Here is a 26,879-nt window from a genome sequence, read left to right on the forward strand (position 1 = left end):
TGCCTGTCAATTCCTGCAGGACAAACGACAGGGCCTCAGCAGGAGCTCAGAAGGATCTCTGTGGATAATCCCAACACTGTGTTTGAAAAAATGCAAGGATGGAAAACATATCAAAAGTTACTCCAGTCTCCTGGTGACTTGTTATCTTAGGACTTCTTGTATTTAAAGATAAAACTCTGCAATTTAAACTTAAATCCAGTATTGCTTCTTTCCATCCTCCTGTACCTGGCAGCTAATGATTCTCCCCCAGCCAGCATTATTCCTAATCATGGAATCACATTCTATTTTAGGTTAGTAATGGTTCTAATGATGAACTAAGTTATATCTGCCAAGCCACAATGCTCTTCAGGGCTTCTATGCAAACATGATTTTAAATAGCAAAACCACACAATCCAAACACCTTTTCCTTCCCTTCATTAAAAGTATTAATTTCCCTTTTTAATTATTTCTAAATTTCACCTTAATTTTTTACAGTTAAGATGAAGTAAAATGACATTAAACTACAGATTTTTAAAAGTAATCCCATTTCTCTGCTCAGGAGAGGGATGACTCTCCACATGCTATTATTTTCCTTGCAGGAATACACTATTAAATTCTTTTTCCCACCTTATTTTCCTTCCGTCACCCAGTGTTTGCAGCATCTTTACAAAACGCATTTGAAAGAACCAAGGCATCTCCAGGCTCATTTGGGAATTTCATAGGCTAAATTCTCAGTTCAGGGAAATTCTCAGGTTTTCCCAGCACCTCATGGGCTCCAGTGCCTCGTTATTCTGTGCTCTAGACTCGGTCTATTGACACCTTCTCACACTCAGGAGCTCGAGCACAGACACCCCAAATCTCCATAGCAACCCCTGTGCATGTGGATGAATTACTTTCCCTTCCAGGAGCGGCCAACAGCCTCCTTTGAACATCAGCTTTTCATTGATTTGTTTATTTGTTTGTTCAGGTTTCCTGCCCCACTGTGAGTGCCCCTGCCAGTGCACAAAGCCAGCTGCACCCCTGCCTCTCCTTGTCTTTCCTTCCTGCATTTCTCCCAATTTTGTAACAAACTTCCCTTGATTATTACCCATGAGTGATCATCCCATGATTCAGTTCAAAGTTATGCAGCTCAAGCATGACTCATGTACATATTTTAGAAGTACTAAACCCCACAAAACTGGATCTCATCTTACGGAGCATCTCAAGAAATAACTGCCAACAGCAAGTGCTTACTTTGCTTAGTTTAAGACCAACACAGACCCTTCAAGCATGTTTGAGAGCAAAGGACTGAAGGAGTGACAGGAATAAAGGTACATAAGAGAAACATTTGTTTGCATTTACAGCACACCCTGACAATTATGTCTGTATGCTTTCTTTAAACCCAAGGGCAAAGGGTATCCCAGAAAGCCCACTGGGTGAGAAGATGGGCATGCTGAAGGGCTTGGCACTTCATAGTGAGATATATGAAATGCAACAAGACATCCTTGGAGTACAAAAACAACAGTTATGTTCCCTTCAACACCAACAGGAACACACTGACCAATGGCTCTACTCAGCCAGGGTAAAATGCTCTAAATAACAAATATGGAGAGGGTAAAGAACAGCCTTAAACTGAGAAAAATTACAGATTATACTGCCTCAAAATTATCTGGACTTTAAAAAATTGGTTATGAAGGAGTTAGAGCAGTTTAGTACACGAAGCTTGATTTTAAAAAGCAGGATGCACTAGACAGCATGAGAGCCTCAAGATCCCCACCAAAGTGACAATACAGAGAGAGGATTCCAAAGGCTTAGCTTGTCAAGGAATCTCTCTCCTCAAACCACGTTTAAAAGCATACATGAAAGTGCTGGAAGAAAGAATTCTAGATGTGGCAGACAATCAGAGATCCCACTAGGTTTGAGACATCTGGCATCAGTTGAAATCCATCACATTTCATTTGGGGATCAAAGCCTGCTGTTAAGTCTATCACAGGTTGAAATAGTAGATCCTGAACAGCCTTTTCATCCCAATGCAAATTAACCCTTTTTCCTTGACCAGAGAAACAGCTCCTTTTCATTACTGACTCCAATCATATGTGCTTGTCAAGCTATGCCCTCTAGTACTAAGTTTCAGCTGAAATTTCAGTAGCATTATGAACTTTTTATTATAAATCAAAAGTGCTCCCTCCCAGTCACCAAGCCCTGTGCTCTGGCACGTGCTGCAGCGAGCTCCAAAGCCACTCTGGGACAGAGCTGGTGGCACCATCTGTAATGCAGATCAGTTCCTGAAGGGAAGAAAAATGTTGCACATAGGTAACACCTTACAAAGTAAGGGCCTTGTTACCCTGGTAAAACCATGGCTCAGGCCTGCTACGTTGGCTAGGTAGAAGAGGGCTATGGGAAAGTGACTCAGCTGAATTAGAGGCAGATAAGTTCTGTACCCATTACATGTTCATATCGTGGTGTTTGGTTGAATTATGTTTGTTATGATTTAAAACTATGCAATTGATAAAGGCCTAGCTGCTTAAAAAGGCCTGGTTTTAGCAATAAAGCATCTCTTCCTTGCACCTGCCTGGGGACTCTGCATCACTTTGCCTCATCCAGAAGAATTTTACACACCTCTGTTCAAGAGCCCCACTGCACAGCAGCCAGCTGTGCTCGGCTGCTAAAGGGATTTGCCACATATTGAACAGCCAAAGCTGAGCATCAGGTGTGTACCTGTGATACCTGTGTGTGAGTTCTGAGACACAACAGTGAATCCTTGCACTGTGGCAAATCAGTACAGAGGACATTGGGGTAGCAATGAGGGTGTTTCAGTAACAGAGCAGAAATCAATTACATGCACCTCTCTTCTGCATTCCCCAAACCACTCCTGTTCCCTCCTGGCAAGAAACAAAGTTAAGTGAAGCAAGAGGTTTTACAGTTCCCTTCACAGTGAGGGAGCTTCATCACAGGGAAGAAATATTCACATACTCAGAGGGAGCACACACAGCTCCTAATAATAAGCAAAGTTGGTAGGAAGTCATAAAAGTTAAACCACAAGCAGAGCTGAAAGAGCCAAGTGAAAAATTCATGATTATGTCGGCACTGTGGTACTTGCAACTGATAATTTGAGAATGCAAGGAACTGGGCTAGGCATGTAAAAATCACCTTACTTACAGCAAACAAGCACTTGCAGAGCAAGATGTCAATAGGAAGGCTACAAAGATCAAGTCTGAGTCTGATATTTGAGTGAAGGTTTTTATGACCACCCTGTACGATGGTTTAGGATTCACAGCAAACATTCAGATGTAAAAATAAACACATAAAATTATAGCACTTGATCTTCACCTGCAGAAATACCACTGATGAACCTATCCACAGAATCCCTGAAAATGTGTGACATTAATTAACAGAAAAGTCCTTCTGGCCCATTTCCTGGCCAGCAAGGCCAATTTTTATTTATGAGACTTCTTGTCTAACCATCAGCTTAAGCAAATGATTAAACCAGGAAACTGCCCACAATCATTTTTTCTGAATATTCAAACAATAATAAATTCTAAAACATACTGAGGAGTTAGTGCAGGTAATGCTCAGTGTGGAGGAAGATCTGTCCCTTATCAAGCATGTTCATAAACAGCCAGGGTTACAAATGAGGGGTTTTATTTGGGCTCCCTGCACAGCCCAGGGAACTCTGCCTCTAGGAAGGCACACAGAGCCTCTCTCCCATGATTACAGTGCCTGGATCAGGGTTCCTGTTGAACAACAGGCACAAGTTACTCAAGCAGCTCCTCTCGGCAGTTCCACCTCTGGATCAGCCCCAGCGTCTCCAATTACCTCTGCATAACCCGAGGGCTCTGCCACAGCTCCAGTTTTGAAGGAGGAAGTTGCCATGTAATCTCTTTGGGAATGTTGTACACATCTATCAGCAGGGACAGGATGCTCCTGCTCCTGACAGATGCATGTGTAAGCCTTCAGACAGCAACCCAAAAGTGATCCATTTGTGGAAGAGAGAATCTATCCATCTTGTACTTTAACTACTTCCTCCCTGCTTTTTGATGCCAGGGAGGGGGTTTTCCCCAAGGTGATGCACTAATTCAGTTTGTATTAGCTCTGAGATGAAGTTTCCAAGCCAGTCAGCCAGAGTCAAAGGTAATAAAAAGTGACATGATTTAATTACTTCTGTTACAGTTGTTCAGCAACGAAAGAAGGTGTGACATGAAGGCCTAATTAATTAAGTAAAATTGGTTTCTGGTCAGAAGGCTAGACCAGTGAAGTAGCTGGACTGCATGAAGTACTATCAGCTTTATCCAATTCCACCAGTAGTGGTACATTACTAACACTTGACATTTTTGTTGTGATCCTTCTCATTGATATTTTACTGCTGCAGGTGGGAGCTCAGAACATCCCTGACAGTGCAAGGCCCCAAACCTGTTGCTGCATGTCCTGGAGCATTTCCATACTCAGTCCTTGCCCTGTCTGCCCCAGCCCTGCTCTAGGGTCCCTCTCTCCCCTGGCCCAGGGCCCCAGGGCAGGGTTTGGCCCTGGCAGTGTGTGCAGTGTGAGGAAGCTGAGGCTGTGGGAGCTGCACCCCCAGCTCAGGACCAACAGACAGCAAGGAGAGGCCAGAATGGAACACACTCCCAGTTTAACTGGAGTGCACATTTCTGTGGGACAGGGCTGGAACTAGAGAGCCCCAAGGCTTCTCCTCTGCAGCAGCACTGTGGAAGGAGCCCCTGGCTGCAGCACCCATCGCTGCAGGTTCTAGAGTGAGACTTGGAAGCATTTGCACAATTACGCTGCTCATAATTCAAACTCTGTTTTGTGTCTGTCGTTATAGGTCATTGTTGGCCAGATGGAAAATATTAAGGAAAAAGCATTGCAACTAAATCAATGGGCTGCAGAGCGCTGCCAAAAGGCCCCGGGCTAACTACAAGCAGATTTGCAGGCAGGCTCTGCTCCGCACAAGGCGGGAGCTGGCACATCCTCTGCCCTGCCTAACAGCAGGAGGGCACGGGGCCAGCTGAGAGCAGCTACTGTGCCAAACAGACTGTGCAGGGCTTGCTGCTTGAATGCTTCCACAGAAAGGCAGAATCCATGGGCTCCTGTAAACAACTCCCTGCACTTCTGGCTGCTACCAACCCACAAGTGGGATAACTTCATCCCGCTACAACATTAATGCAATGCACAGCTCAGCCTCTACCAGAATCAACATGGAAAGAAGTAAATGAGCACCGGTGGTAAAGGACAACTGCTCAACTTTCAACTAAGAATAATGATGTGGATATGCACATGCACAGTAAAACACAAAATCAGCATCTTAACTCCAATGCCAAGCACTGTAAGGGCATTCTTTGCAACCCTTTGACTACTGAAAACCTGTCTTTAATATTTATTTCCAATATCAATACTTCCCAGGTCATATAATGTTTTTTGTACAGCTTATGGCTGCTCCTACCAATGAGCAGTCTGGTTTGTCTTAGACGGTCAGTGGGAAAAAACATCTTCCTAATATCACCAAATAACCTCTTATAAACTCAGCATCTGAGTGCAGCCAGCCACGCCTGCAGATAAAACTTCAAACTCGCGAGGTGGACATAAATAATTTCTGTTTCTAGTGGACAGTAAGAGAAAAAAATTATAGAAACAGAAGGGAGCTTCTGGTTCAAACATCATGACCAGCTGATCACACAGAGCAAAGCTTCTTCAGCAAAGACTTCAAATACCCTACTCCAGCCATAAGGCATTATTAGCTTATTTAAATTACCATTATCTTATTTAAAGATACTTGAGCAAGAGAAGATACTAGGCCTTACAGGCTTTCTGGAAGAAGTCTTTTCAAAATGGTTAATGGCAGAGATGAAAATGGAGGACAACAAAAGTGCAGATGTAATACAAAATTCTATTCTTCTTTTCCTGGAACAGCAGTTTCAAACAACTCATCTCTATCTTGTAAAACTTGTAAGGACAATAATGGAAAACCACAGGAAGTTTGGAAAAGCTATACTGGAGACTGTATCAGGAAGAAGAAACACAAAGCAGATAGCTAAATTTAATTGATGTCAAGCTCCCTCTTCACTAGGTTCATCACTTCTCCATATATATTCTGACAAGCAACTGAAAATAAGAGCCAGTGTCTGTTTAAGCGAATCAACAGGGGTAAAAACCTAAACTTTTGAGATGTAAACTGTTTTATAAACATGTCAAGTTAAGGCAGAATGCCTGCAGCACCCGGAGCCCCTCTGGCCCTGCACACGCCCTCAGGGCGTTCGCACATTTTCTGAGCCACTTCAGCTCAATTTCCTGTCACCCAGCACTGAAAGTTGCCCTGCTTTGCTGCAGTTCCAGCTTGTAAGAAACTCCAGTTTCTGTGAAAGAAGGTCAGGCTGCAGCTCCGAGTCGTGCCTGCCCTCTCCTCTGCTCTCTGAAAGGCCCGTGCAAAGGAACTGAGCAATCTCTGCTCTCCAGCTCTCACTGGCAGAATGCAAGTGCTGAAGCCACTGATAAAAAAATAATAATGAAAAAAAAATCTATGAAGGCATCAGAGACTCAACAGCAACATTTTCATTAGGTACAATTCTGTTGCAGTTTTGAATCAGAGATCCAATTGCCCATGATTTATACATGTATTTTGTGGCCTTTGCCATGTCTAACAGAAGCAGTTTGCCATTTGCTTTCATCTCCCAAGCATTTTAAGTAGAACAGGGATTCCAGGGTCGATACCCCTCAAGGACCAAACAGGCAGTCCAAAAAAGTGTTCCAAGCATTTCCAGCCATTACCAAACATCTTCTGCCAGGCTTCAAAGAATCATACAGATACGGAAGTAAAACATTGATTTTGGCTAAATCAATGAAAAGGGAAAATTCTAGAAAACAACAGGACAATTACTACAAAACAAGCCCCATCACAAACACTCCATCTCCTCCCCCGGAGTAGGCACTGGCAGAGCTGTGGGGGCTGGGTTTCATCCCTCCCCAGCAGGGCTGTGGGCTGAGCCCTGTCCCCCAGCAGGGCTGCTAGGGCTGTGGGGCTGCAGGGCTGGACTCTCCCAGCAGGTCCCTGGGGCTGCACTGTCCCCAGCAGGTCCCTGGAGCTGCAGGGCTGCACTGTCCCCAGCAGGTCCCTGGGGCTGCAGGGCTGCACTGTCCCCAGCAGGTCCCTGGAGCTGCAGGGCTACACTGTCCCCAGCAGGTCCCTGGGGCTGCACTGTCCCCAGCAGGTCCCTGGAGCTGCAGGGCTGGACTCTCCCAGCAGGTCCCTGGAGCTGCAGGGTTGGGCTGTCCCCAGCAGGTCCCTGGGGCTGCAGGGCTGCACTGTCCCCAGCAGGTCCCTGGGGCTGCAGGGCTGCACTGTCCCCAGCAGGTCCCTGGAGCTGCAGGGCTGGACTCTCCCAGCAGGTCCCTGGGGCTGCAGGGTTGGGCTGTCCCCAGCAGGTCCCTGGGGCTGCAGGGTTGGGCTGTCCCCAGCAGGTCCCTGGGGCTGCAGGGCTGCACTGTCCCCAGCAGGTCCCTGGGGCTGCAGGGCTGCACTGTCCCCAGCAGGTCCCTGGGGCTGTGGCGCTGCCCGGGGCTCTGGGCAGGGCAGGGCAGTGCAGCCCCCGGCGCTGTCTGTCTGTCTGTCCCATGGCTCAGGGCCCTGCCAGTTGGCACGCCCGGGCCAGGAAGCTGTCAGTTCCAATCAGGGCCCGGCCCTGCAGCCCTATTAAAGAAGTCTTGCTGGTTAAGGGGCGGCCACTGTTTCCAAAGCATGGGAAGACAAAAAAAAAAAAAAGAAAGAAAGAAAGAAAGAAAAAAAAAAAAAAAAAAAAAGGGCTCTGCTTTCCTTAGATTCGAGCTGGCAACTTTCACTGACTGGAGTTTTCAAGGAGCTATGAATGAGCCTAACAAAGGAGTTCTGTGGCCAGTTTCTGGCTGAAATCCATGTCAACAGTTTTTAAGGTCACAGGTCACACTAACTAACATTTATTCCCAGCAGACCCTGCTCTAAACACAAGCTGTAAGTAGTACAAATTTGGAATTTTTCTGTAATCCCTTGAGATATTCCTGATCCTTCCACATGTTTCTGCTCAATTAAAAACAATTCTCACTTTGCACCACAAGAGAGGCCCCTGCTCAGAAATCTTATTCTGTCCTAAGAATAAATGGACAAAGACTGCAATCAAAGGGAAGGAAAGGGGGGAGGAGAGGAACTCACAACAAATCACACCAAAAACCTCAAATAACTCCATACAGAATCACATTCAGTTAGTTACATTTTCTGCCATCTGTCACAAACTATTATGGATTCATTTCTTTTTATCTTAGAAAAAGAGTGGTGCAGAGCTCAGCTATTTTGGCCGAGAGGGATTTCCACACAAATGTTTCTGCATTTCACTTCAAAAGAATGATTTCAGTTTGTGTACAAAACCTGAATAACCTCAAATTCAGTAAAACTGAAATCACATTGCAAACATGGGACCTCTGCAAACCAGTAACTTTGCCCAGAAAGTTTGTGAACCAAAGCAAAATTACACAAACTTGGGTTTTCTTTTGTTTTCTTTTTAAATAAAAGACCAGAGCTCTTCACTTAATCCAGAACCATCTATACCATTCTCCCTCAAAAGGCCATGTGAAATCTGACGTGAAATTAGAGAGAAACAATAAAAATTCAGCCTCTTAATGTATAGCTATTAGGATTTATCCCATTGCAGCCAAAATCCTGAAATCCTTAAATAAAGTCTTAGTAAGAAAAAACATTTGGGTGTGAAATTCCCAAATTAGAACACAGAATTTGATGACTGGACATCAGCTCTTACTCGACTGTAAAGAAAATCATTCAAAAACACATTCTAAGTTTTGTACCATATTTCATTGAAAACAGTAGTCTGGAATTCCAGTTTTCCTGGGAGACGTGGGTGTGTGCCATGAGAACTCACCTGAGCTCAGACCCCAAACCCTCTGGGGTCTACGATTCACCTGGGCTCACCCCAAACCCTCCGCTCCGTTCCTCACCTGGAATCACCCCAAACCCTCGGGGTCCGTTCCTCACCCCAAACCCTCGGGGTCCGTTCCTCACCCCAAACCCTCCGCTCCGTTCCTCACCCCAAACCCTCGGGGTCCGTTCCTCACCCCAAACCCTCCGCTCCGTTCCTCACCTCAAACCCTCGGGGTCCGTTCCTCACCCCAAACCCTCGGGGTCCGTTCCTCACCCCAAACCCTCCGCTCCGTTCCTCACCCCAAACCCTCGGGGTCCGTTCCTCACCCCAAACCCTCGGGGTCCGTTCCTCACCCCAAACCCTCGGGGTCCGTTCCTCACCCCAAACCCTCGGGGTCCGTTCCTCACCCCAAACCCTCGGGCTCCGTTCCTCACCCCAAACCCTCCGCTCCGTTCCTCACCCCAAACCCTCGGGGTCCGTTCCTCACCCCAAAACCTCGGGGTCCGTTCCTCACCCCAAACCCTCCGCTCCGTTCCTCACCCCAAACCCTCGGGGTCCGTTCCTCACCCCAAACCCTCGGGGTCCGTTCCTCACCCCAAACCCTCCGCTCCGTTCCTCACCTGGCCGTACCTGCGCCCCCGCGCGCCCTCTGCTGGCGCCGCCGCCGCAGCGCAGCCGCTCAGGGTCACCCGAGCCGGGCCAGGGAGCGACAGAACCGGGCCAGGGAAGGGGAACCCCGAGAAGAGAGGCAGGTTCCACACTGAATACAGTGGCTCTACATTGAAAACACCACAGAGCACCCGGAAAAGCAGGTTTCAAAGTTATCAGAGAGTTCAATCTGTGTGAGCCACTACAGCAGGAAAAGCGCTGTGGTAACTACCTCAAAAGCAGGTTTCCAAGCAGGATTTGTTAAACCAGTGCAAGCAGTTCCCTGCCAAATGGAATTGCCTCTCTGCTGGCCACAGGATAACCCTGCTGCTACTGAACTCCAAGAGGCGCCTTGCTGGGCTCTGCATCCACGGGAAAAGCCTCTGGGTCACTTCAATGCTCAAATCCAGACCCTGACTTCTGGCCCCAGAGTACTTTGCTTCCAGGACATTGCAGAAATTTTTTCAAGCACTGAGTGAAAAGAATTTCTTTTTTCTGCTGTTTCTCTTCAATAACTAATCTAAACATGTGATGTTTTTCCACCTCCAAACCATTTTACCATGGCCAGACCCATAAAATCCCTGCTAACCCTGTGAATATCATCTCTAGTAATAAACACCATCACTTAGTTCTTATACTGTTGCTGAGCATAGCAAGGAATACTTGAAGCTCGCTGCCATCCAATCTGTAATTTAAAAACAATTAAACAAACGTTCTTTTCATCCCCATTTGCTTTTACTTATTGTTCTCACATTTCCCAGCATGTTTCCCCACCCCCCCCATTTACCATGCACCATCCTTTAGTACATAAAGGACACTGAGAAGATTCACATCAATAATGGGAGCTGCAGTCCTGGGAATAGAGGAAGTGATTTCATGTATTGCTGATTTACACTCTTTATTATCCTCTAAAACTTGCATGAACTTGCATTAATGATGAGCTTTCTTTTTCTCATCAGTGCACAGAAGAAGCAACAGGAAGGAAGTGAAGAGTCCCAATTCTTCCACTGGGGTTGGGTTTTTTTGGTTCTGAGTTGAAGCAGAAGGCATTTAACTACAACAGAACTCCTCCATGTCTTCTTGGCACTCACTCAACATAAGGGAGCTGACAGCAAAGAACTCTTACCCAGGAGGGATCAAGAAGGGACCCAGACTATTCCTCATTCTGATTTTCTTTTTAAAACCGTGTTTCTCCTTTAATTTGCCATTGGTCAGGCAAAGTTACCCTCTGTAAGCAGTCGCTGCCCACATAAGACTGAGGGAAGCAGCACCCAACTGCACAGGGGAGCAGCTCTGTGGGAAGAGCTGGGAAACACCTTCCTGCCTGCAGGATCCAGTCCCTGCTGCTGGACTGCCAGAGCTAATAATAGCTGACATGTCTGCTACAGCACAGGCAGAATGGAAGAAGATACTGAGCAAACACCTGTCACTCTGCCTCCCACTCAATTAATTAGCAGTTTGGGTAGATCTCACAATTCTCCAAATGTTAAGCTCCTGTTCCATGGCATTGCTGTGTGCAGCTCCCTGCAAGGAGAGGTGTATTTTGCATTGTATTTTGCAATGGTCCCCTGGAATGCTCAGAGGGGCACATCCAGACACACCAAGGCTCCACTCTCAGGTGCCCCATATGGGACAAAGAGAATTTCCTGTGTTCCTCTGCCCTCACCCTGGTTGTGTCCTGTGCAAATCCAGCCAGGGATGGCCCTGCCAGATGTGTCCAGCTGCTCACAGAGCAGTGTCCTCATTTGGGAGGCTCCAGCCCCAGCTGTGCTGTCACCTCCCTGGCTGTCCTCAGTCACCTCTGTGCTGGCTTTACCTGGGCTGCTGTTCCTCAACTTCCAATTCCTCATGAACACACAAAAAGCAGAAAGTAGAAGGCAGGCAATTCTTAACTGTGTTTAAAACAAGACAGACCATTTGCCACATGAAAATCTTCAATCCATGGAAGTTCTTAATGGAACTAAAATATTGGCAGACATCAAAATTGATTTTACTGGCATCATTTTTGGACATGGCTTTGGGAGGTTATGAAAAACTGCTCTGATAGAGCCTCTTGGCCCATTTCACAAAACCCTCAACAGGACAGAGGAAGGCTCACACACACAAACTGTGGGGCTGCGGAGAGCATCAGTGACATCCTCTCAGTTACCAACAGATGTTTTGTTAATAAAACTTGCATGTACAAATGTCCACAAAATGTCTTAACAAGATCAGTTGTGACAGCTAAAGATAACAGCTGCCATCATGCTATGTCATATCAAATTACTGCAAAGAAACTTTTTTTCCACGTTGTTAACTCCAGAACGTTGACTACAAACAAACCCAGTTATCTGCAGAGGAACTCCAAGTGCAAGGGATTCTGCACCACTTGTGCAGCAGAACAGTGACTTTGAGGAGCAGATAGGGGAATAATTCTGACCAGCTGGAAGTGGTAATTGCAGTGTAACTGCAAAGCCACACACTGCTCCTGCAGCCAGGCAGAAGCCAAGGCACAGACCTACCTCAAGATACAGAAGCAGCTCTTGGCCCCCGAGGACAAGCGACAGAACCCAAACCTCTGCTTGCTGTCAATGTCTGTGAGCACAAAGGTGAAGTTCTGTCCAACTTGGTTAATGGCATGGCTGGAAACAGAGAGCAGGAGAGAAAAATTACTGCTGAGCTAACTCTGTGTCAAGTATCACATCCAAGTCATTGAACCTATAACATTTCCTCTTTCAGCAGAGCTTTTTTGAAAAATTAACTACAAAGTATGCACCCTCCAGAAGCTTAAATATGCTTGATGAGGGAGGAGTGGGGGGTCTGTGGTTTATTTTTCCCATTTTTTAAGTGTGGGAGGATACTAATAATGAGTTTATCTTTAAAAGAAAATGGTTCTGATTATCAACCAGCAACCAACCCCATGTTCTCTCATATAACCCAAATACTTCTAATTATAGGAAATTAAGACTTATTTCAGGTCATGTTCTAGGGTTTTTTTAGGTTTTCTGAGAACTGAGAAATCTGACTTGCACTGACATGTAGCTTTACAAGTCACTCCTACCAACTGCAACAAATACCCTGGTAAACTCAAAGCCATTTAAGTAACAGCCACAGGCCTTAAAATATTCTCTTCTATGATGCCACATGCAAAAAAGCAATTTTTGTGGGAGAGTACACACTCAGTGCCTAGAGGAAACAAAGGAAAAACAGAGTTGCAGAAATAAAAGCTGGATCCAAATGGGAAAGATGTCACTGTCCAGCTTAGAAAGAAGAATCCTTCAGTGGATTCCGAACAGGGAAGGGAAAACATGCTGTGATGAAGATGAACAAAAAGACAGATATTTAAAGCATTCCAACAGTCTGAGAATTAGCCAGTGTGAGTACTATCATCCTCCAGAAGTCTAAATGTCAGCCGAGCAACTACTTCCATAAACCACACTGAGCTGCTGGGGATACCCAAAAATCCCTCGCTGGTGGTGTGTTTTATCTGTAAAGCTTGGATGTAATGTTACTATGGTGATTTTAGTATGGTGTTTTAAAAGGGGATTATATGCTTAATTTTAACAAGGTTGAGAGCAGAGCGTGTGTGAGAAATAGCATCAGAACTGACAATTAAAATTATGGAACAGGGGGAAAAACCACGTTTCATTAGCAGCAGGGAGAAGCTTGTTTATTAAACAACTCAGACAAGCTGGTGAGTTCCTCCAGAGCAAACCCAGAGAGTCCTGCATTCATGTGACCTGGAGAAAGCAAACCTTGCTGGCAGGTCCTGCTCAAGTTCGGGGCCAGTTTTTCACAGGGAAGGATAAACTTCCCCACACAAAAAGTGTTCTTCCTAAGATTTTACTATCAACCCTTTGGATTCACAGCTCTGCTTTCAAATGGGCAGAAAGTCTATTTAGAGCCTCTCAGGAAGGAGGCAGCACAAACCTCCTCTCTAAGGGGGCAGACAGAAGTTAGGGCTGGAGGGAAGGGGAGAGGAATGATTTCCATAAATCCCCCCCAGCACCCCCACCTGCCCAACAGCACCCTGGCAGGGAGCAGGAGCAGGGAGCAGCTCTGCACTCCTGCAGCTGGAGCAGAGCCTCTGCCTCACTCCACACCACAACAGCAGCAAACTCTGGGCCCCTGCCTGAAGGAAAGGCCAGCCAGCCCCTGGGGCTCTGAGCAGTGCCAAACTCAGGAACAGAATCAGGGCAAAAAGAATGGAGGGTCTGTGGAGTGTCTGTGCCTGAGAGCAGAACCTCCCGGGCCACCCCTGCCTCTTTCACACCCACAGGAGAAGGAGCACAAGCATCTCCTCCAGCTGCCACAGCCTTAGCCTGCGTGTGCTCTGCCTCCTGCAGGGTGCGTGTCCACTCTCCACCTGAAATTATTAGGTGTGTTCTGGGTGACAATGTCTCCTTTTCATTCCAACTGGCTGGCTGCAGTCTTTCAGTGACAGTCTGTGATATTCAGACAAACAAGTGGATCCAGAAATGGGAATCACTTTTCATTATGTTCTCATTTGCACCCCATATGGGTTTTCAGTGTTCTATCTTTCAAAATGTTATATTGCTGAGGAAAACCAAAAACAACAAAACAAACAAAACCCCTAGGTACAATAAATCTACATACAGAAAGCATAACTATTTGTAGTAGGAACTAGAAATGAGAAAAATATATGAGTATTTCCCTGCTTCCACCCCTTAGGAAATGAAAAGGATGAGCAGTAAAACAGGGATTCCAAATTCTAAAATGAGAAAAACACTTGCAGCAGTTTAATCACAGTAAAGGTCAATTCCCTCAACCCAAACCATTCTGTGTCTCAGCTGATGAAGACAAGTCATTCTGACCAATTAAGTGATGCTCAGAGATGAGATGAGCACTGGTGCAGTCTTTCAAAATTTCAAATGTTCTTTTCATGAAACCATCAAGAATAACTCACAGTAAATGCAAAACTAAAAACGTTTTACAGTTTCCTAAATTACAGGAAGTAAATATTCTCAGATCTTCTCACATTCACTTTACAATTTCTCCCCCAAAATCAGAAGCCACCTTAAGTAGCTGTCAAGTAAAGCAGCAGCATTCCAGCAACATCAAGAGGCCTTCAAATGTAAAGCATTTCATTGATTGTCCCACCCAAATTTTGGCAATTAAGAAATAAAATGCACAAGCAAACAAAGCTTTGATATTAATATGCATATTGGAGAATTCCTACCCAAGCATTTTCCATCCAAGCATTATGCAGAAGTGAAAAAAATGCCCTCAGAGTACTCCCACCAAACAACTCCAACTTTTAAAATTTCTTTTTGTTTCATGGTGCCCATAAAAACCCCAGGAAAAAGTGATTCTGAGACTATAATTTGCACTCAGGTGCTTTAAGTCCCAGTCACACAGACAGAACACTATGAATGGTATGGCTTTTATTTTCTACAGGGGTTTTATTGACAAGCTTATTTTCTTGTAAAGTTTGAAAAGCTAACAATACCTGTCCACATAGAAGGGGAAACAAAACTTGGTCAGAGTCTGTAGAACTTCCTGTAGAGAGAGAGAGAGAAAAAAAAGATAATTTATACATCTATGGGGACCAATAAATCTAATATTAACCACATCACACAATTTCACAAGTTTGCCCTGAAGAAATAAAAGACAGATGAAGAAATATGGGCTTTATCAATTACATGGAAGTAGTACCAGGCAGTCAATCATGTGAAATAATAAACATGATCAAACTTCATTAAAAATGAAAAATTAATCAAGATTCACACATGGGCAGGCAGCAGGAGCCATGCAGCAATTGTCCCAAGAGGAGGAGGAGGTTGGGTTGTTGAGTGTTAACACCTCTCTGGGGACAGCCCCTACCCTGGCCATATGGATCACAGTGAATAACACCAACCCACATGGGCCTGGCCTGGCAGGACCACTTCTGCTGGCACAGCTTGGACTGTTACCTAGGAACAGAGGGCTGGGGATTAGAGAATACTTCCTAACATCAGCAAGATAAATAACAAAAGATGAAGCCAATAGGTCTCATAGCAGGAATGTTTAATGTTGCCTACTGCTATTAGAAAGGAAATCTCAGAGTTAAAAGACTGATTAAAATAATGTGTATTAAAATTGATATGGATTGTTTAACCTACAAACCATTTTCTAGAAGTTGCAAAACAGCACCACAAACAGAAAAGCATTTAAGCATGAGAGCAAAGAAAAGGATGAACATGAAAAGTGAAAACATGATCAGCAGATAAATTAATCATTTTCAACTTTACAATACTAAACAAATACAGTCACTAAAGAGGCAAAACCAGAAATATGTTTGTCCCAAAACAGTTGTGTTCATAGACAAAAGCAAACCACTAGATATTCAAAATTTGAATTCTGTAACCCACAAGACACCATAAAGTTCTCTCAGTTTACAATCTTTCCTACAGCCAATTCATTGCTCGTTCTCCTTCACACTTCAATATTTCAGGTCCTGAAGTGTAAATTCCATTTCTGCTTTCAGAACCCTGAACAAACAACAAACCTTCTGATAAAATCAACACTTTTCTGACCAATAGCAATAAATTATCATCAATAACTAAATAGATGCTTCTTGCTTCATTTATTTCTAAGCCAAATGCCATCATTCCCAAATAAACTCCATCAATCTAATAACCTCTCCAGTGAAGCACAAAACATATTGACTCCCTTGCAGGAACATGCTCCTCCTGCATAATTCAAACCAGCACAGCCCATCCTGAGCCGTGGTTTCAGGCTCAACTGCTCACACTCTGCTTTGGAGGTTTCTTGACAACTAAAATGTGGCAAGTTCTGAGGATTTCAGGCAAAAACAGATATGGAAACTTTGACTTCTTGACAGTTTATTGATAGATTATTTAACAACCTCCTGTTTTTAAAGAACAAGAAAGGATCTATTGAAGAATGCCATGTAGAGCAAAGACGTCTCCTCCTTTGAATTGCAGCAGGAAACTTGGAAAGGAGCAATGCAGATTGCACAGTAAACTCTGCAGAAATCTCAATTTTGATACAAAATAATGCCTTGATAGTAAAGGTCTCATTAATACGATTGGGTTCCCGCTCGTGCAGAATCTCACTGACTTTCACAAGCTGAACAACTCCACTTGCTCAGGCACAAAAACTGCATATGGACAAATTCTATCACACAGTGGTCCTTTGCCACAATTGAATTCTTACAGTGCAAAATGCCAGCAAACAAACAAACAAACAAACAAAACCTACAAAAGAATTCTGAAATTGTGAAATCATTATATCAGGAGAACAAAGTGCCTGTATCTTCATTTGCCTGATCAATACACGCTGATTTTCAGAAACAAAATCATATAGATGCATAACATTCTGAAATAAAATAGTGCAAGAAGACAAAGCCATCAGTCACCTCAAAATGGCACAATATATCCTCTCCATTATTTTGATGACTTGAATAATTCCTGTAACTGCAAGTGAAACCATTCACATAATAAAACATTCAGCATCTCATCAGCATTGTGTCACTGGAGAAGTGAATTACTCAGAACTTACTCTGCACTTATTCCTTGATATTTACAGCTTCCTAAACTCAGCAAAGGAAATGTTCACATAAACAGGCCATATATTGGCTCTGTACTGCTCTAAACTGCCTTCTTTTTTAAAGAAAGATTTTACAGTGGTACTATTCTCTGACTTCTGCAATGTCATTCAACATAATTTGCTATTCATTATACACCAATTCTTATCTGCCTCAATTCATAACCAAAAAGAGAGACTAGCACAGGTTAACTGCAGACTTATTTTTCAATGGTAACTAATAAAATAATATAAATACCATATGTAGATTTAGTTTTTAATTAGGAAAACTGCTGATATTTTGCATGTAAGAAAACAGTTACTGGAGAACTATCCCATTTTTGCTCAAGTTGCAAGCTCGTTACTCTAAATATAATGCTGGCTTTTTAAAATTCTTTAAATACTCCTCAGTTAGAAAGACAAACAATACCTACATCATTCATCTGCAACATTCTACCCAATCTCTATAGATTATTACTTATGACCTAGAAAATCCTTCATTTCTTTATGATTTCAGACAAAACAAAACCTACAATTGCTCCATGTCAACATCTTATATATTTTTTTTTTTTTAACCCAACATGAAGCACAGAGGAAGTATCAATAGTCTGTTTTCTTGTTATATTCCCTTATGGCTATTTTTCTAAAGAAAACCCTGCATAAGTGCCTGTAAAGCAAGAGCCCCTAAAAAGAAGAGCAGAGCCCCCCAGCAATGCAGGCCAGGCAGCTGATCAACGCAAATTACCCGGGAGCTGCCGCCGGCGTCTCCAGGGGACCACGCGCCAGTTTTCTGGATCAATCCCCAAGTTTATATTTTCAGAAATCTTTTTACATGCAGTTTGATTTTTAACATTTTAATGAGCAAAAAGTGCATCTCCAGCAGCCAGGCAGCAGAGCTAAAGTGCAGGGCATGAACCGTGTCCCGGGGGAGGCGGCGCAGCCGCGGCACCGGGGGCTGCAGCCCAGGCACCACCTGGCTCCCCGTCCCAAGGTTCCAACTCTTTTCATAATCAAAACACTGCTGACATTAGAAACCCCACATGGCTTTTCTAAAATCCTTCCCAATCAATAAAGGCAGTACATAACTTATCGGAGACAACACAGAGCTCATTGATTAAGTTTGGTTTCAGTAGCAAAGTTTTCAGAATAATTGAGGCAGGAACAGCGCGCTCAGCCCTTCTGTGGCACAGCCACCTCTGAAGGTGAGGCAGGCTCTGCCAGGCTTTCCTACACAGGCAGGACAGACTTGGAAAGCCAGGCTGGGAAATACACACAATACACACTGGGCTCGTGGCCCAAACCATCTCCCTGCTGCAACCAAACAGTAAAGAAAGCTCAACAATGCTGCAAAAATGTGCACATTCACTTGTGAATTTAATATGCAAGCTGAAGTCTCTTTTATTTTTAAACCCTTCACCGTATGCTCCCACTTCCAAATCAACAGAACAACTTCAGATTCTCTTAAATACAGTGGGTTGCTTCACTTCTGCTCAAATGAACATCACTAACAAATATCCCACGTGCAGCTGCAACTAAATAAAACTGCACTGATAAATGATGTGCAAATGCCTGGGCTAGAGAAGGGTCTGCTGCAAAGTATCTGTCCTAGAAAGATGCACGAGACACCAGAGATGCAAAGGAGAACAAGAAGTGTGGGGAGAAGTGGGACAGAAAAGAAATTAGAATACCAGGAGATCTGTGGAAAATGCTGAATGATTAAAGTATGATACCTCCATAGGAATGGGAGTCAGAGCAGGGAAACAACACAAACCAACAGGCTGGGAGCCTGGAATGGAAAACCTGAGGGAAATCCAGATGAAATTGGAAGGACCACCCAGAGCAGAGACTGGACCTTCAGCTGTGGATCCTGGAGGGAGTGGAAAGGAAGGAACCCAAACCCCCACAAGTATGTGTTACAAGAGAGCAGAGCACGGCCAGTGAGAGGAGTTCTCCATGGAGAAGAGATGACCCTGTGATGAACAGGGGACCTTGCTGTTTCATTTCCTTGCCCTTACACCTGAGGCAAAGTACAGCCGAGGCTGCTGCAAATGAAACACTACAGAGAGGGTGGAAACACTTCTCACCTTACCCAGCTTGAAAGGCCACCTGAACCCAGCAAAGCAGCACGAAACACTCCCTCTGCATGGAGAGACACCAGGAGACTTCCAAGAACATCACCAGACTGAGGAGGGATGGAGGAACTGGAGAACAAGGAGGGCCCAGAGGAGAAATGCCCCCAGCCTGAGGGGCTCAGGGTGTGTGAGCACAGGGAGCAGCATCCCCACTTGGCCAGGGAGCAGCTATGGGGACTGCACTGCTCCTCACATGCAGCATCAAATCTGAACACTACAGAAATCTTAATATTGCATTAAAAAGTGCTAAGAGATTAACTGAAGCAAAATATTATCCACTTCAACTTGGGTTGTCCATTAATGTCTCCTATACCCACGGAATTAAACTGCTCTTATATTTAATTAATCTATTTGGATAATTTTAAGCTAACAATTAATTAAACGATCCACTGCTAGGGAATAATAGGCTTAAGAATTAAAAAAAGCAAACAATAACCTTAAACCCAAAATTTCTTTAAGTTCTAAAGGTTTTTCTAGTTTTGAGAAAACTGGTACAACACAGATTCTTTTTAAAAAATCATTGCTTGTTTAAAATATTTATGTCACATTTCATATTGCATTGATTTTGCAATAAAATCTTTTTATGCCTTATATCCTTCCTGAGCATTACTGAATTTTGTAATGTACTAAATATTTTAATAAATTATTTTCATCAGTTCTTTAAAAGAATATTCTATGCCCAAAAAAAATCTGGACATAATTTGCTTAAGAGAATGACTTTAAATTGCCTGAATTTAGTTTTATCTCTACTTTTCTAATTCTACTTGTATTCCAATACAACTTTATAGCACTAGATTATCCATTTGTTCGGTGTTTCAGAAATCCACCAGCTCTCTCTGAGCAATTCTAAAGCCTGAATTAGGGGAGGGTTTTTCTCCCAAAGATGCCTGTCCCTGTCTGAGGGTCAGCAGGGGAACAGGGCCAAACAAAATAACATCATTTCATTGAAGGTAACTGATTGTTCTCAGGAAAACGCTGTTTTAAACAAACAAACAAAAAAAAAAAAAAAAAACCAACATGCATATCCACAATCCTGGAAACAGGAAGAGCAGGAGATAAATAACATTTCCTAAGCATATTGAGGCCTGCTAGCATTTAAATATTTTAAACGTACAAAATATGTGCACAGATGGGCAACTTTTCTCCTTGCATTACTAAAAACATATTTCAAGATAAAGCTCAAAATCCCTGAATTTTTTAAACCTAATTGTGACTCTGTTTCTTAGAATTCACACCCCAAGGCCAAAGCTTTCCTGCCACCAGTCCTTCAAATCTGATTTGGACATTACACGGGAGGAGGCTCCAAGCCTCCCTGAGGTCTCACTCCTTTTACAACACACGCAGAGGCAGCAGATAATGGGCCTGTGCTGAATTCCGGGCTCTGCTCAGCTCCTCCTGGGACACAGGCCTAGCAGATGTGATAAAAACTGTGGCAGAGAAGTAGCTCTAGTTTTTGCCTTAATGACAACTTCAACCTCTCAACTCATAGAACAAAAGAACAGGAACGACTATTACTTTTCTCCAGTAGAAAAAAAAAGCTGAAAGTAAAGCTGAACTAAATATTTAAGCAGTTTTTCAAAGAGATCTCCTCAACAAATGTCTTTAAAATCCCTTCAGTAAAAGCAGAGATTTAGTTTCATTCTGAGAGAAATAGATTTTAGCTAAAAAAAAAAAAAATCTACAGCTACTGTTGTACTGTTGAATAATTGTTCCAGTCTTAAATCACAAATAATTGAAAAATTATACTAACAGGCATTAAAAAAATCAGGTCCAATTATGTGCATAAACAGTGATCAATTGGTAAAGGTAAGAAGTGTCAATAGCAGAGAGCTGGAACACTGATTCAATTAAATGTATTTTAAACATTTAATTACTAAAACCGAAGAGTATTTTCCCTTGCAGATTTAGCAGAAACGAAGTGAGAACTATTAGCTGTGAAAAGATAATCACATCCTGCTCAGCCCATAAGTTGCACAGGTACACTGCACCAAAACCAAAGCTTTAAATCTACCCTTGGGTTAGCATTTGTTAAATATTATAATTCTGGCTTAAGATGAGTGGCCTTTTCAGCCCTCGTCTCCATCGGCCTATTCAGCTCCGAGCACATACCCACTTAATCAGCAATCATTGTTCTCTGAGGCAGGACTTTGTTGTCAAGACAAGCACTGAAACCTTTAAAAATATTTCAGAACTGGCATAAGAAAAAAGTGATCTTTGTCAAACAAGGACAAATTTATGCAAATCTTTTATAAACATTCACAAACATTTATTTAGCTTTTGAAATGTTGGCCTCATTTGAGAGCATGAAAATGAGGGGGAAGTAGGAAGATGCAAAGGACAGCTTAGAGGCTGGCACACTACATAAATATTCAGAAGGAAGATTATAGGATTCATGTTAGGCTGTCTTAGGTTTCTCCAAAGTCCACATAGAATACCAAAGAACAAAACTAACGAGAAGTAGAGCAGATGTTAGACAATGCAGCAGCCCTCTTTTCCACACTCACTTGGCTATACTTCGATGCTTTCATTTTTTCTTTCAATATGGTCAGGTCATTCAAGGATTCTCCTATAGACTCTGTATTGTGGCTACAGCGCTATAAGCTGGACCTCTGTCAGCTTTCCAAAAGTTCCTGATGAAAAGGCATTATGCAAATTGTACCTCTCTTACTCTCTTTTCAGGAAAAAAAGCCTCCAGTATGCAGTCATTGGAGTATTGGAAGTCCCAGCCTTCATTTCTGTATGGTTGTGTTTGCCTTAGGGCCATGCTGCTTGTTTTGACAGTGGATCCCCCCAGATAGTTGGGATTAGTCGAGCTTGTTTAGATAAACTTGAAATCAAGGCCTTCTCTAGGTAGACAGCTAGATGTAGCTACTGAGTTTCCAGCTGCCTTCTGCTTTCATCCCAAAACAACTGCAGATTCACAGCAGAGATCACAGCCACAGGCTATGTCACATACATAAGTACGAAATTAAAGGCTGCTAAAAGAAGCCTTTGTAAGTCTTAGTGCTAAAATAAGGAATCTGTACTGCATAGTTTAAACAAATTATTGAAGAAGCACCAATAAAGGTCTGCAGCAGAGAGTTAACAAGATGTGTGTGAAAGAAATGCTCTGTTTACATAACTGGGCAGGATCAGGCTTTGCTAATCACCACTGCCCCATCCACTGTGCAGCCTCCCCAGAATCCAGGCAAGGAAATACCTGGAAGCACTGTCTGCTGCAGCACCCAAAAAAGAGCTCTGTTCATCAAATATCAACTTTATCATCATAGGAGACTATTGTGGCAGCTTGGACTTTCAGTCATGTACACAACCAGATTTCATCTTTGCTACACTGAGATAGTGCAAGCCACAGGAGTTCATTCTCACAAATATAATATGTTACAAGAGAAGGGCCAGAGCTCCAAACTGAAATTAAAACCTAAAATCAAAACCTGCCCATGTAACTACATTACACCTTTATAAATCTGCACTGTAGTTCAGTCCCAACAGGAGATTCATTTTTCATAAAGTAGGAAAAAACCCACAAACAGTTTTGTCTTTTTAAAAGACTGCAATCTCTTCTAGCTGGGTGCAAATTTTCATATACACTTCTGCCACATCCAGGCACAACAGATGGGAAACTGAATGAAAGGAAAAATTAATCCCTAGGATGTTATCAACAAACAACCAGCCAAAAAAAAAAAAAAAAAAAAAAATTTAATAATTTAGTTCAACAAATAGTAAATATCATTAAAAACCAACTCCCATCTCTTGCCCAAGAAAAAGAACGTACAGAAACTTGCAATGTTGGAACACTTTAGAGCCAAGAGCGGATTTTGTGTCTAAGAGGACAAGGTAAGGATTCACCAACCTCTGCCTCTGTGCACAGGAGCTCTCTGGTATCACATTTCTGCCATTTCCATATTAGAGAAATTCTACCATCTCTCACTGCAAAACCAAGTAATTTCACTGAAAAGGTCTTTCATAGAAACTCAAAGCATTAAAAACTGTGTGAGATGAACATTAGACTTCAATTTCTTCCTGCACTGGTTACCAAAGAGAATCCTGAATTCCCTTTGTCATTTCCTACCATAATTCCCCATCAGCAACACCCTCAGCAGAAATAAGCTCTGCACTGGGAATCCCAACCAACAACTGAGCTCATTCCTGAGTCCTGAGGGAACCAGTCCCACCAGTGCCAGCAGACTTAGAGGAAAACAGAACAACACTTTGAGAGTTGTTACCTGAAAATGAAATCTGCCTGCTAAGGATGCGCTGTCCCAGCATTGTCAAGCAGCAGCAGCTGTACAACCCCTGGATTCACCCCCTCACAGGTGCCAAGTGCTGTGCCCAAGATGCTCCTCCCTGCTGAGGAACGGGTTGGAAGCTGCCCCTAACAAAGTGGTTACCACCTCCCTCACCCAGGTGGTATCTGCCTGCTGCAGAGAGGAAGTGTAACCAAACTGAGCAAGCATCCCAAAGGGGGCAACAGCTGCCCAACTTTGAAACTTCCCAAGGCCCTGTTTCTCAGGCTACTGTTCCCATCACACCGGTTTGAGAATTCCCTAAAGAACAAAGACTAAAATCATGAGTATGATGAGGACACTCTTGCCCATAGGCCAAAAAGAACTTCTCTAACATTTTGCAGAGATGAGATGGAGTCAGTGATCACTTCAGACAACTGAAGGTTATAAGAGGATAAAGCTTTTTAAATTGATCAGCATTTCTACAACTTTCATATTTTCAAATACGAGAATATGTTAGGGAGAATTGTGGTCAAAACCTGAGAGCTATAAAAACATTCTTTAGCCCTGGAAAGTGGTTTTTACTTCAAGAAAGGAGAGCTGATATGACCAAACAGAATCTGAAGTTTTCCAAGTGAAAGCAAAGAACTTCAGACTCCCCTGGTTTAACAAGGGTCATGCCCAGCTTGTCCCTGTGACATGCCACCAGTTCCATGCTGCTGTCCAGAGACAGGTGAAGGGTGGGGTGTGTGAATACCAATGAGTGTCACCTATCATCACCAACAAACCTCCTCTGCAAGGGACAGCACTTCTCACTTGCTGTCCATGCAAACACCACCAGCAGCCAGAGCAAGGAAGGGTTTCATGTGCAGAGATGAGCTGGCTGTACCTCAACCTGCTCAAACCCCCACTGGCAGGACCTTGACTGGTATTTCATACTCTTCTTAAACAAAACAAAGATGCTTTCTACATATCACAAGTCTCTAAAGAATAATTTTGAAATAGTTTATGAATCAATCAAGAGCACCAGTATAAACCTGAATGGTTCAGGACCTGGTACAAGACAACTTCCAAAACTCTTTTGCTACTGACTACCTCACCAAACCCAAGTAGAATAATACTGCTGAAGCATCTCTCATTTTAAAGAAACCCAGCTTTACCTGCAGTGAATATTTTATACCTTTATCAATAAATTTAAACCAAAGTGATAATGATTACTCACTCTAGGCCTGATCCCACAACCTTTACTCACACAAGCAGTCCCACAGGATTTTAATATCACCACCTCAACGAATAAGGGTTTGCAGGACAGGCTTTAAATTATTCATATATTCACAGATTTTTAAGACCAGAAGGGACCATTATGATCATCTAGTCTGACCTCTTGTATAACAAAGGCCATACGACTGTAGCCAGTAATATTTGCACTCGCTGAATCATCTGTAGTAAAATCAAATTGTGTTTAGCAAACTTCCAATATCTATTCAAATTTTTCATTAAAGAGAACTGAGATGGTTTAGAAAGTGGCTTGGCCATACTTCCTCACAGTTGAACACAATTATTCCTCTATTTCTATTCAGAATTCTTCTGACTTCTGGACACTGGCTTTTGGTGTGGTTTTCACAGACAGACTCCAGAGTCCAACACTACCTCAGGTAATGTCAGGCCAAAATCAAGGAACCTCCTGTGCTCCTTCCAAACATTAATTGCCAGTTAATTACTATTTGCTTTCTGCACTTTTACCACTTCTGCCCTGCACCATGACTTTTGAGATATCATAAGTGAAAAGACATTCAATTAATGCTATCAATGATGCACAAACAGGAAACCAAACATTTCCACCTCAGCTCTTTCCCAGATAGGATCATGTGCAGCAGCTACTTCAACCACAGGCTTAAAAACAAAAAACACCAGAACCACTTTCCTACATTTTCTCAATTACTAACAGCTCAGCCTTTCCCACCCTTCATCTGCTCCCAAAAGGACAGCTCTTTTTTTTTTTTTTTTAAGACAGGTTTTATCATACTGTGTATGCAACCTGTAAGGTAAAAAGTTTATCCTCAGACGATGTGCAATTCAGAAATATTCAAGTGGATTATAATCACCCCTGTACAAGCAGCTCGGGCCCTCAGAGCACACAGACTTTCTAGGACAGGGGGTTTATGCTCCATTAGTGGCCAGCACTGTGTAAAGGCTCTCCAATCACACAACTCTCAATGACACAAAGAAAGTGCTTTTTATTTTTCCCCGTGTGCAATGTTTGCACAATGCTCATAGACCCTGTACAAGAAAGACCATTAGTTTCTAAATAAAGACTGCTCTAAAGTTTTATAGTTTATCTATAAGTGTATAAAGATTGCTGGTTTCGTTATAAACTCTGTTTCGATGTCAGTGGAAAGAAAAATTACCAGCAGAATAGAAGTAGCAATCTGCATAAGTACCAACTTGCAAGCACGCATACCTCAGTCATTCCTGGAGTAATTAACTGAACATACAATAGTTCATCAAATTACAGACAAGCCATCATACCACTGAGAGTAGCTCACAAACTGCAACCATCACAACAGCATTTCTCCTTTCCTTTTCAGATGAGCTATACAGATTAAAACAGTCAGCAACCAAATGATGCACTACTCGAAATAAAGTATTTGGAAATGTACTGCATTTTCCAAGGTTGTATAATTCCTCCTACACCTTCCATTGATTGTTTTACTACTTTCCATATCTATATATTTATACAACAACTATTTGCTGTATTGTTTCTGATAGAAGTTTGTATCTTTGCTGCACTTCCTTGTCTTTAAATTAACCCATGAGAGCTGTTCATCTTGGGATTAATCTTCAAAACAGTGGCCAGCCAAAATTCATGTGGTGACCTGCCATGGATGGTATTTACAACATCCCAATAGCACAGGATTCCACCTAAAACCATTAACTCCATTACTAACTTTTTATTAGGAAGCCAAACCAGAAAATACGGACATACAGAAGGATTTTTCTGGTTTTTGAAAGGATACTCCTATCTACAGTGACTGCATTTTATAAAGAAAAACTAAGGCTTCTCATCTGGTTTAAATTCTGAGGTCATGACAAAAATCCAGCACTGGAAAACTGTTGCTTATAATACCAACAATTACTGATTTCATGCTAGGTAAAACCACAAACACATACATATACATTTTGTTCTTAAAAACTATTATAAAACAGTCCTACAAGTTAAAACAGTCTCATATTTTAAAATGTATCTCAAGACTACTCCAGTGTCCCTCCTGCCATTCAAAAAGCCCCATTTTACCCATTTCAAGAGGCCTGGAACAATCATTAGCATTTTCTCCCCTCGGTAAGGCTCCTCAGTTACCTTGTCTATGACATTTTCTATAAAATATTCCCTTATACCGTTATTTAACAGATTTAAACCGTAGATGTCATTGTGGTCTGAACATGTCAAAGACAACTTGAGGGGAAAAAATCAGGACACGCAGAATTCACTTTGTCAG

The 26,879-nt window shown here is 42.9% G+C and overlaps 1 protein-coding gene across 5 annotated transcripts in view; it reads right to left on the reverse strand.

Annotated features, from left to right (window-relative positions):
- Window positions 1–26,879, reverse strand: part of DENND1A (DENN domain containing 1A) — a 146,916-nt gene that overhangs the window by 86,851 nt on the left and 33,186 nt on the right. For all 5 annotated transcript variants that reach the window (XM_059486570.1, XM_059486567.1, XM_059486569.1 and 2 more), the window contains exons 4-5: window positions 14,950–14,999; window positions 12,002–12,121 (exon numbers count right to left, since the gene is read on the reverse strand). In XM_059486570.1, coding sequence (XP_059342553.1) covers window positions 12,002–12,121; window positions 14,950–14,999 — 170 coding nt within the window. The remainder of the gene's footprint in view (window positions 1–12,001; window positions 12,122–14,949; window positions 15,000–26,879) is intronic.

Source organism: Ammospiza nelsoni, chromosome 20, assembly GCF_027579445.1.
Source record: "Ammospiza nelsoni isolate bAmmNel1 chromosome 20, bAmmNel1.pri, whole genome shotgun sequence".
NCBI classification, from domain to species: domain Eukaryota; kingdom Metazoa; phylum Chordata; class Aves; order Passeriformes; family Passerellidae; genus Ammospiza; species Ammospiza nelsoni.